Source organism: Micropterus salmoides, unplaced genomic scaffold, assembly GCF_014851395.1.
Source record: "Micropterus salmoides isolate LMB-PRFRI ecotype aquatic unplaced genomic scaffold, ASM1485139v1 Ms_hic_scaffold_3, whole genome shotgun sequence".
NCBI lineage: Eukaryota > Metazoa > Chordata > Actinopteri > Centrarchiformes > Centrarchidae > Micropterus > Micropterus salmoides.
Window position 1 is genome coordinate 9,830,481 of NW_024042261.1, and position 11,587 is coordinate 9,842,067.

General features: G+C 41.6%; 1 protein-coding gene across 2 annotated transcripts in view; it reads right to left on the minus strand.

Annotated features, from left to right (window-relative positions):
- Positions 1-11,587, minus strand: part of acsl3a (acyl-CoA synthetase long chain family member 3a) — a 30,001-nt gene extending 18,414 nt beyond the window's left edge. Inside the window, exons 1-3 of one of the 2 annotated variants that reach the window (XM_038692941.1) lie at positions 11,419-11,587; positions 5,377-5,908; positions 3,010-3,187 (exon numbers count right to left, since the gene is read on the minus strand). In XM_038692941.1, coding sequence (XP_038548869.1) covers positions 3,010-3,187; positions 5,377-5,751 — 553 coding nt within the window. In that variant the 5' untranslated portion in view covers positions 5,752-5,908; positions 11,419-11,587. Of the gene's footprint in view, positions 1-3,009; positions 3,188-5,376; positions 5,940-11,418 lie in introns of both variants that reach the window. The other variant, XM_038692940.1, reaches the window with a different exon arrangement.

An 11,587-nucleotide genomic window follows, 5' to 3' on the forward strand; every position in this document is an offset into this window, starting at 1 on the left:
GACCACAGACCACTCATTAATTCTAATATTGAACATGCCCCTTTCAAAACCATGAGCTTCAATATGCTGTTATAACAGCCCCCACTCTTCTGGTTTCAGGCTTTCCACCACATTTTGGAACCTGGCTGCAGGGATTTGCTCTCATTCAACCACAAGAGCATTAGCCAGGTCCAACACTGTTGTTGTGTGATAGGTTGTGGCCCACTGTCCGCATTCCAGTCCATTCCAACGGTGTTGGATGGGGTGGAGGTCAGGGCTGTGTGCAGGCCAATCTAGGCCTTCCTGCACCTGGCTTTGTGCATGGAGGCATGTGTCATGTTGTAGCAGGAAAAGGGTCTTCAAACTGTTGCCTCAGTCAATTATATACGATTACCTCAATCAACATCATCTGCGGAGTTGAATCAGACAGATCCTGACACAACAAATGTCATGATGGTCTGAGCAGTCAGCTCACTCCTTAAAGACCCCATCCAGACATATTTCAAGATATATAAAATACAAACTCTGCACATACAGTACACCATTCTGCACAGCGAAGCTCAAACATCTAAGTGAAGTAACAATAAGCAAAACACACTTTTGAGTGAAGGGGGACTTTAAATACATAGTTTTTGCTATGTGTGTGGTGGTGACAAGATCACAGCACTAGAAGCAAAACTGGCTTCAGGTCAATCCTCGCATCTGAGAAAAAAAATAAACGGAGAGCGGAAGAGAAAATGGTGACAGTGAAAGAGAAGGAGAGAAAGGTGACAACAGCTATGGACAGAGAGAGAGAAAGAGAAAGAGAGAGAGAGGTAGAAAAACAGAGTAACACAGTCCCTCCACTAACACAGACACAGGGGGTTTATGGGACAGGGCTTAGTGACATCCCATTCTTGCGTCATGGAGTTCCAATACTTCCTGCTCTGCTACTGTGTGTGTGTGACTGTGGATGAGGGCCATGACACCTCCAGCCGTGAGATCTAAACACTAGATTGGACCCCAGACACACACACACACACACACACACACACACGTCATTTTCATACAGAAAACAAAAAATTTGTGGTATGTTCAGCTTCATGTTAGCTCGGTCACTCTGCATTTTTTAAACGGTCCCAAGAGTCAAGTTTCCTCGACTGAGCAGGGGAACATGTAAAATGATGTTCAACTGACATTAAGATGTAAAAAGCAGACAAAACTGGACATATGAGGTTTTTATATGACAACAGCAGTATGTTGAGAATGCATGCTGTGCAACTGCGGATAGTTATATCTTGTTTACTTAACTCACACATATGACAAGTGTGTAGCACTCACAAAAGATGAGCACATATGACTTTTGACAAAGAGCCAATATCCAGTTAATAAACAATGCACCCCCCCCCCCCCCCCCAAGTGTTTGAGTTCACTGGGGGGCCTTTGGCTGACTCCTTGATGCCTCTATCAACATCAGATGTTCACGTAGACTCTCTCACCCCTCTTCTGACGCCATCACCCAGCAGCCCCCCATATGTGTTATCCACTGCCCCGAGCTTTCCACTAACCCAGTGTTTGTGTTTGTAAAAGAGAAAGCTGCTCTATAAAAGATGCTTTATTGGCTTGTCCTTGCAGCGTATTTTCAAAGCGTGACAGTTTAATGGAGTATGAGCTGAAGCACACAGATAAAATGAAGGGCCCTTCAGGAACCATCAAAAAGATTAAATGAACTTAAAGTGCTGCTGTGGACGCTTATATTAAAGGAAGTACTCTTTGGTACAGAACATACTACAGAGTAAATCTTTAGTGTAGAAAGCTGCTGCTACTGCACTGCTCTCTATAGGTTAAAAGTGCATCAATACTGAAAACTTCAGCCTTCCCTGTGGTTTACTGTGTTTACTTGTCCTTCAACATTAACAACATAAAAAGGTTTTTTTTCAGAGATGTATTTATTTAAAGTATTTTTTTTAATGTTCCCTTTTAAAAGCCAGCCATGTGCTAATGTTGAACGGTCCATTTGGACCTGCTCACCTGAATAAAAATTAAGAACTATTTTGGGCTGATGGGATAGGCAGAGCATTTGACACTTTCGATTAGTTTGTTCAATGAGAAATATGATGGCTGCTGAAATACAAGCTGAAAGAACCACTGTCCAGTTCAAAAGAAGCCTTTTTGTTAAGAGTACAACCAATGTATATGTGGCAACGCTGTACATGTATAAAATAAAAATCCACTGTTGTCAGTATTTGAGTGTGTTTCCAGCACAGGGAAATGAAACAAAAAAAAAAGGAGTGAGGAGAAATAGGACACTTATGTAACAGCAAAGCAGAAGGGACAAATTGACCTTCTTCTGTCTCAGCTGGGCCCTGCATGTTACAAGTTGTCCACTGCAAACACTAACATGTGCACGTACACACATACACACACACAAACAGAAAGAACTATAAATCAGCTTCATTCAGATACTATTGGAAGATGCTCAGTGGGAAAGACCAAACTGAAGAGAACATAACAGGACAAGCTAAAGTGAAAGTACCCTATAGTGTAAAGGACAGAGTTATGCTGTTACACCATTAATGACCATGATTTTCACGCCAAAACGTCTCTGTGTGTTGTACTGCAGGCTCCCATCCTTTTCAAAAATACTCTTTCAAACTATTATCAGTTTCAAACATGAATTCCTATAAGAAAAAAAGCAAGAATAAAAGATTATACTTGATGTATTACAAGGGTAAACAGGTCTACTAAGAAAATCTATTTTCACTTACTTCAAGTACATGTCTCCAAGGATTTCAGTGTTTTCTAGACTTTTAACAATCTGGGAAAGGTCTGAAACCAAATATAGTCCATGTGAAAGAAAACTGTCTTTTAACCATAAAAACCAGAGCTGCAACTATTAGTTGCATTAGTTATTTAATCAATTAGTTCATTGACAGAAAGTTATTTCTTATTACCTTTTGAGTGATTTTTCATGTACATACTAATTACATATTTCACATGCAGTATGTAAGAGATTCTGTGCGCCAATGCTCACAGACATGCTGGACTTACATCGGAAGTTGTACATGAAGCAGGCCTGGGCAGCGATGATCCACTCGGCACGTGTCTCACAGAAGATGGCGATGTTGTTTTTGGGCCGCTGACCCAGTGATGCCAAACCACTGCCCAGTCGAGATGCTGCAGTGAGGACTTCCTCATAGGAGAGCCAGCGGTACTCACCCAGAACCACCTGGCGGGGGAGATGGGGAGGGTGGGGGCGATAAAGTAGATAAAGGAAGGAAAGGTGAATGCGGCAAGTATGCAACACTGGGTTCTGTTGTGGGGTTTTTTGCCAAACATTTTCTGCTGTTATTCTCACACTGTAGCATTTTATGGTCATCATTTGCATCAGAAGAACATAGATAAACACAGATAAACACAGGTTTCTGGATATACTCTTCAACACTCACACACTGATGACATACAGTAAAAGGCCACAAATACGCCTAAGAGCTTCCTGCATGTATCAGTGAGCTTATACTGGCTCCTAATGGTAATATAAGGTAGTGCACACAAACACAGAAAGGTGCACAGTAATGATGACCATACAGTACTGTTTACCACTTGCTGAAAAAGAATAACTAGGAGCTAAACAGTTAAGACATGTTCTCTTGCAGCAACAGCGGGGTTTAAATGGATTGGAAGGATCAGGCTGTTCGGATTAGTGCTGTAATTCAGAGGTTAGGCCAAAGTTTGCTAACTCCTCACTGTGCGTACTCCAAAACATACAGTTCTCTGCTTGGGTAACGTTTACACTGTATAATGCTGCAACTTGTTAGATAACCTCTGAATACAGGCGTTTGTATAAATTAGGACATTCTGTAAAAGCTACGACGACAACATGTTAGTAGCCTACATGTTGTCTGTTCTTAGCCAGGATTTTTTCTTTTTCACACTCCCACTTGTTTTTTGAACACATTCTGGATATACTCAAACAAATACCAACCCCTCTGTCTCGTTTCCTGTTTTCGTTCCATATTCATACTTCTCTCCCTGCTCTGACCGGTCTGTAGGGTCAATGGAATTTGGTCTAGAAAAATAACAAGCTGTAAGCTGAGAGAGTAACGAAGATTGTGAAGATTCTCAGTCATCTAGGTCATAGTTATCCAAAGAAGGTCAAGTCAAGGGCAACTGGACTTGGTTGAAGATACTAGAAGAAAGAAGTAACGAGTAACGAGAGTAAGTAATGACTGGAAGTATTTCAATCTATTCCTTCTATTTATTTTTCAATTTCTATCCTTTGTGAAGATTCTTCAAATCCCGTGAAAAGAATCAAACTTAAAATCAACGGATCCTATTTACAACTTTGTGTAGACAAAGTCTTACACATCTTATTCCTCTGTGCCACAGAACTACATTATGAATGGGCCATGCTGTTGCACAATGTGACAGGTTCCTTTATTATTATTTTGGATACACCGTCCTGGAGCTGTAATTACTCATTGGAGCTTAAAAATAGCACTTTTTTAGTAACATGCTGCTAAAATCTACATTACCCAGCTTTTAGTAAATTATTTAGGCGTTTTTAAATGAAACTTGTGAGCTGTGTTTAAAAATGTATATCTTCAGTGGGAACAAATGTCTTGGGGCTAAGAGCCACCATTGATGCAGTTTTATCCCATAGAGCCATATGGTAGGCCCTTTATAGGTGGTAATTTTATTTATATATATATATGCAGTGTATTTGGGAGATAGTATTGTTAAGAATTACACCTGTGATTAGAATAGTTATTCTGTCATTCCAATTAGCACAATAACAAACAAACAAAAAAAGAATTAAAAGAAAGCATTCCTTACGTTGCTGGGGATTTTTCAGAGTTACACAAGGGCCCCACTTGGTGAAATACTCCCATAATCCAGCCAGACCAAAATGTCTGTTTCCTTTCTTTTTCTTACCCAGGCCCATTTCAAACCTTCATCCTTTCATACTGTAAATAGTCAGTCATGGAATTTATTTTCCAATCTATGACTTTCTGATCACCTTATAACACAGAATGAAAACATTTGGCAGCAGATTCATTCATGTTTTTTATACTGACTGTTTTTTATTTGTATAATTCATAGTGGACATCAAATTATGTTGCTTACTCGACTTCTTGCAGAGTTACCCGAGGAGACTGATAACTGTATGCTAAACATGAAGCTACCTGCTCCCAGTCGTTGTGCTAAGCTAGGCAAACTGCCTGTAGCTTTGTTTACGTCTCTTAGTCTAACAAACACATATGAGAGTGGTATCAATCTCCTCATCCAACAACATGTGTCCAAAATGTTGAACTATTCCTTTAAAGTACCATTTTATCCTAAACACTTTTCTCCCCTTGCTGCGTGCTTTTACTATCTCACTGCTTGTATAACAACACCTTCTGCATCACTCTTTACCTTCTTGAACACCTTCCCGTTGCTCTGTCGCTCGTCCTCCTCACTGATCACCTCCCTGGTCCCTAGACAGTCTCTGTGTGGGAACCTCATGGCTGCATACTCAAACGTCTTATCCAGGGTGTCCACGCCTGGGTGCAGCGACGTCACCAACCTCTTGGTGGCGCTCACCGCTCGGTAGGGTCCCTCGGGACGTCCCAGCACTGAGCGGGCCTTCGCTCGTTTGGCTCGCTCCTTCTCAGAGCCGTAGAAGCCCCCGTCAGGTCTGGAGACCCAGCTGAGGATGTAGGACGGTAGGAACGTGATGAAGGTGTAGATCCATACCATGAGGTGGAAGAGGAGCAGCAGCATGGGGTTCAGGTCCTCCTTTAGCTTCATCTTGGTGAAGCTGTGAAGATGTAGGGAGAGCAGCGAGGAGAGAGTGTGGCGCAAGACGAGCTGTGAGAAAAGTTCCTACTCCTGCTGTTGCAGCCAGCCCCCTTCTTCTGTCCCCTTCTCTCTTTTCCTTCCTTTTAGAGAGCCCGTTTCACCCTCCCTGGCAAAGAAATGCCCACAGGTTCACACTCCTGGAAAATGAACAACATTAACCTGGCATTACAGCAGCAACTTCCATTCAGTTCCTTTTCATTGTTAAACTTGTTTCAAAATAAGCTTAGGGCTGCACGAATAATGATCCTGAGCTTCTGGGGCCTCAAAGTACAGGAATCTCAACACATTCAGAAACCGAAACATAACGATCAGTCACATGTACTCAAGAGCCCGCAAAAAGCAGAAGAGAAATTTTGTCTTTGGCAAACCACACTGTGACAAACAGACCGGCTCTGCATTTCAAATGTTCCTTATCCTTCCTGCGGCCCCCGTTTCCACTAGCGCACTCACTGCGAAAACAGCATGAGTACAGCACAAGCAACTGTCCTGTCATGCACTGTTAGTGTCAAAGGGTCAAAGGAAAAGAGGGAGAGAAGGAAGAAAGAAAGCAGCAGGGAACAAAACGGACAAATAAGCACAAAGATTTGAAAAGAGAGGACAACAGAAGAGAAAGTGAAGACATGAAATTGGACAGATAATTACACAGAAAGAACAAGCTGTAGCTCAGGTGTGTGTACTGCCAAGCAGCAGAGCCACTAGCCAAAACGTTACCCATTAAACTCCATGATGTAAGATTAGGATGTAATTTTCTTTAAATTTCATCTCACATCTTAGTTTCTGTTGACACACACTCAATACTGATTTCTAGGGTGGTGATGGAGACTGATAGAGCTGTCCAGAGTTCTGAACAGAGATCAGTGTTGAGGTTATCTCATCACCAAGGCAGACAGGTTTCCTGTTAGCACTGGTTCTCTACACTTTAAACAATGTCTGCCAACACCAGTCTTTGCAATCAAGATTAATTCGGCAGCATTTCTATGTAAACATTCGGCTTCTTATAAATAAGGCTAGGTATGGTTTGACATTTGGATACTCTTGCATTGATGAGAATGATCACAGTACAAACTTCTGGTTATGTATTTCACTGACTGTTGTAGCTAATCTTAGTTTAAAGATGTTTTAAGCGCATAAAAAAAAAATGTGTCCAATATGTTTTTTCCACAACTCAGTTTAATGAACAATTAAAAACCTTCTTAAAAGTCTCTCTGTCTTTTCATTTTTGTCAGTACTGATGTCTCAAAATCCTGCTCGTATGCACACGTCTTAAGCTGAGATTGAAAGGTGAGCTCTGAGATACTTTCACAAACAAGAGAGGAATGTGGAAACAGCCTTCTAGTGTCAAACTCTGCACTAACATCATTCTACACAGAGAAGCGCAAACAAGTAACAATCTTTGAGCAGAGTGGGACCTTATATTGGACTTAGACAATGTAGAAAATTGTGATTCAAGGATCTGTAAAAGGCCCTAGATGAGTGCCTCGTGCCCTTAGAGATACCACATAATTTTTATAACCGATTATTACTGATTACTATGACTATTATTGTTTGCCTCTTGGGTATGATAACTGCAAAAGTGCTTCTGTCACAATTAAGAGAGCCGGACTTACCAATGATAGCTAAACTTCTTCACTTCTCCTTGCCCCCCCCTCCCCATTAGATATTACAACATTTAGGAACCCTAAACAGCCATTTGACGCCACCAGTGTGAAAAAGACCATTATGCAGACTGACATTTCCATTCAGTCGCATCAACTGTCTTTGTAAACGTGCAGCTAAAAAAAAAAAAAACATTGTCCCCTGTCAAAGCGTGCACGCACCAACACACCCTGAAGGCCGACAGCAGACTATTCTAGCAGCAGTAATTCATTATTCATGAGGGAGAGGCTCATCTGAAGCACCACATCTGTCCTCTCCGCAAACCACCCACTGACACACACTGTACACGCTTGTCTCCCAAATATACTCATGCCTCAAGTGTCCCTCTGAGACTTATGAATTAATCAATGATTTTACCAGCAGTGCTCTCCCAGACTACCGTCTGTTCCTTGTGGGTTTCTCCACATGGCTGTTGTTCTGTTTGGTGTCTTGTTTCCTGGCCTGGATGCCTTGCTCCACCACAGCTCACCAAAAGCTGCACCATGGTGGAGCAGATGCTTTACCCCATCGGCCGCTATCATCCACTGTTTGCTTGCTGGTTTCACTGTCTCTTGCAGAACCAGTTTTTTTTTTTGTGGCTGTTGCAGAAAGTCAAGGTCAATGCCACAGAGGAGCCGTGCGGTCAACTGGGGTAAACACGCTGTCACACTAGAGGAAAAGAATCAGCAGAGCATGGTGCTGGCAGATGTTAACTTCTTCCACTGCTGCTTTGTGAAGGCGATGAACAAAAGTTTTAGGGCTGCTGTAAAAAATATATTAGGCTGTTCGCTTTAAATGCACCCACCATTTTGATTTCCATCACTTTTTGCACACCATAAAAAAACACAACTAACATACTTTACAATTACATTTATTCATTTAGCTGAAGCTTTTATCCAAAGTGACTTACAATTGCTATGTATGTCAGAGGTTGCACGCCTCTGGTGCAACTAGGGGTTAAGTCTTGTCCAGGGACACATTGGTGTATGTGTTGGTGTATGGGAACTCAACCCGGATCTCTCACACCAACTACACTAAGTAAGCAGAATATTAAACAATAGTATTGAGAAGAAAGTAGTATAGACCTAATCTGAAAGCACTTTAAAATGGCTGGTCAAAATCAAAGCAGCGTAGGATGATATATCCTGATTTTCTTCTCCCTAAAATGGGTCAAAGGCCCTGGCAACACCAGAACTTAGATTTCCCATAATGCAACTCCATAAAGTCTTTTGTTAGACTCTCCCTGACTGGTAAACACCCACACCTTCCAATTTCCACACCCCCAGTTTGTAACCCAGACTCAGTTACAAATTTGAAGTGTCAAACTCAATCCAAGATTGTTTTCACTCTTTAGAAAGCTCCCGTCAGAGCCACAGAAGACGTCATTCAACTGTTCTCCTGAGTTTAATAATACTCCAATATTAATTCATCATTTCACAACTACGCCATGAGTATGTGACGTAACAGTGGGGAGTGCTATTGTGTGCAGTGCCAGGTACCATTAGTCTGATTATACAAGGGCAGAGAGGTGATGTAGTCATGGAGGGGAGGTGGCTATAACTGTCGAATGTCAACAAAGCTTTGCATAAAAGGCACTTATGCATACATAACAATGGACATCAACCTGTAACTAAATCTGTAACATAAACTATTTGCCATAAACATGCATCTGTGTGAGTATAACAATATGTCAGTATCAATCGTAATCACCTGTTACATCTTCCTTTTCATTAATATGCATCATGCATCATTTGCAGTACTCATTAGCTAGTCCAACCTTGGTTTAGATAAGCAGGCAAGGCCTGGAGTTTCCCAAAAGATCCAACCACACACAACCTGATTAACAAGCAAAATTCCTCTCTGCCTCTGTAAAAAGCCAAGACCCTCATTAGCACCATAACAATACACAAGCAAGCTTGATAATCTCTTACCTTTAATAGCGAGGAACAGGTAATCGCAATGTGTAGACTAGCAGTTGCTCAATGAGTGGCTTTATGCAACAAGCAGGCGCTTTGCAGGCAGCCTCCACTCACTGGATTAATTGAGTAATATGGTGACATGGTCTATGTAGTGGTGGGGTGAGCAGGCGCGTGTGTGTGTGTGTGCATGAGGGAATCATTGCTTCCTCAAGAGGTTGTGTGAATGGGATCTTTTGTGTGCCGACGTCATCGTGCCTTCACCCACTCAGCTAAGCAGGCGGGCTGAAGTCCTGCAGAAAGTTCAACGTGGCCATTGTGGTGAAACGACGCACAAACACACGACACGCTCCCAAGGGTAGGACTACGTGCACGCGTGTGTGCGTGGGAAAGAGAAAGAGGAGATGTATGTGGCGTGTTTGTGCATATGCGTCGGTGTGCGGGGGTGCAGGACAGATTTGCACACATGAGGTGTATTTGCCAATTTCAATTAGTGACATATGTTGAAAAGCTTGCACTGGATAATTTTAAGTATGAAAGCACGAAACACAATTGGTTGGATTATGTGGATCAGACTGCAGCTTTTCTCTGCTTTTGTGGGCACATGGTGACATAAACTCCTAGCAGACATACCTGTCACCAATCTATTCCTTTCTCTACTGTAAGCTCTCTTAATGCTTTTGACTTGGGTTTTCTGATTATTTATACTACAGCTAAAATCAATAAAAAGTATTTGATTGTGTTTGAAGTTTCTTTATCACAAATTAAATAAGTAAATAAAACCAAGAAAGCTTTTCCTCTTTCGCTCATCACTCAGCAGACTCTGCTCTCATGAACCGTGTTTTTGATTTTTTACTTTTTAGATATGTTTTAATAATGCAGACTTGTGTCCTCCCACTTGCACTTCTGAGAATTATGGCTACCAGGGAGAAAAAGTGTGTGTCTGTGTTTTCTAATCACATCGGACCATCCCTGCAAGACAATAGCATCTTTGTCTGTAGGTACCATACAGTCTATGGTAGGTACAGGAGCACTCCACCGGACCTGCATCATTTGATAACTGTAGCCACAGGCCAGTTCACTTTAGCTGTGCAAACAGATCTTAAAAGTGGCAAGCAGCTTGAGGTTGGAAAAGTGAGGATTGTTGTGAAGTAACACAAATTTTCAGTTATGGCCATAGATGCTGAAATGTGTCCTACTTGTCTGCAGTTCATTAGATTTTTTTTTTTTTTAAATGTGTGATTTTTATATAAATTTACTTTCATGTAAAAAAAGATGCAAATAATAATAAGTATATGCACTAGGGAGATACTGAAAACCTTATGACACTTTCCTCTGAATCATTTCTTATTAAGATTAAAGCTTAATAATTAAAACAACATATTTGAAATTTAGGTATCATTATAATCACAGTGCTCTCGGCGTTGAGCCACAGACGTTCAAGCATCCACGCCCTCTTACGAATGTGAAGAAGAACATGACAATGACAAGATCATTTCTGGTTTGGAATTTCAAAATAAAATATGTAAACCAGTGTTGCGACCTGGTTATTTGACTACTGCAAATTTCATTTCACGAGTGACAAAACAATGTTTAAGACAATGGACATACGAGGCCATTGTCTAATTTCGTCCAACACACTAAGCTAAGCATGGGCGTATCTCAGAAGTTAGCCTCGTGTAATGTTATTTGACTAACTTTAACAGCACAATTCTCAGTTTAACCGCAATGTCATTTGAACAGCACATTGACCTACATTATTACTCGGAGTGGTCAGCTGAGGGTAAAAATATGTTAGTTAGTTTCTGTCCTTTTATTCTTATTCTCTTCTTCCTACACCTTGGCACAGTGAGTTAATTTAGCTAGCAAGTACCTGCACCTTGCTACATCCGTAATACCATGAAATAAACTCAGAAACGTGGGAGCCTAAATTAAATTAGTAGAATAAAGCTCATTACTTCCTGCCTTGTCTCTGTCCATCTTGGGTAACTTGGCGCAACTGCAGCATCCCGCACATCTGGGTATGCGCACCAGGAAACAGAACCTAAACGAGAAAGAACCTTACCTGTGAATGTTTCTCTGCCCGGGTGTCAGTTTATCCCGGCCACAGCAGAGGAGAGCCGCCTTTCAGCCTCGCTGGGTTCAAACCCCGCATGAATCTGCTCCGCAAATGAATTCATCCACCGTATTGTAAGCGTTGACATTGCACTCTGCAATCTGAGCCCGGAAGTGAC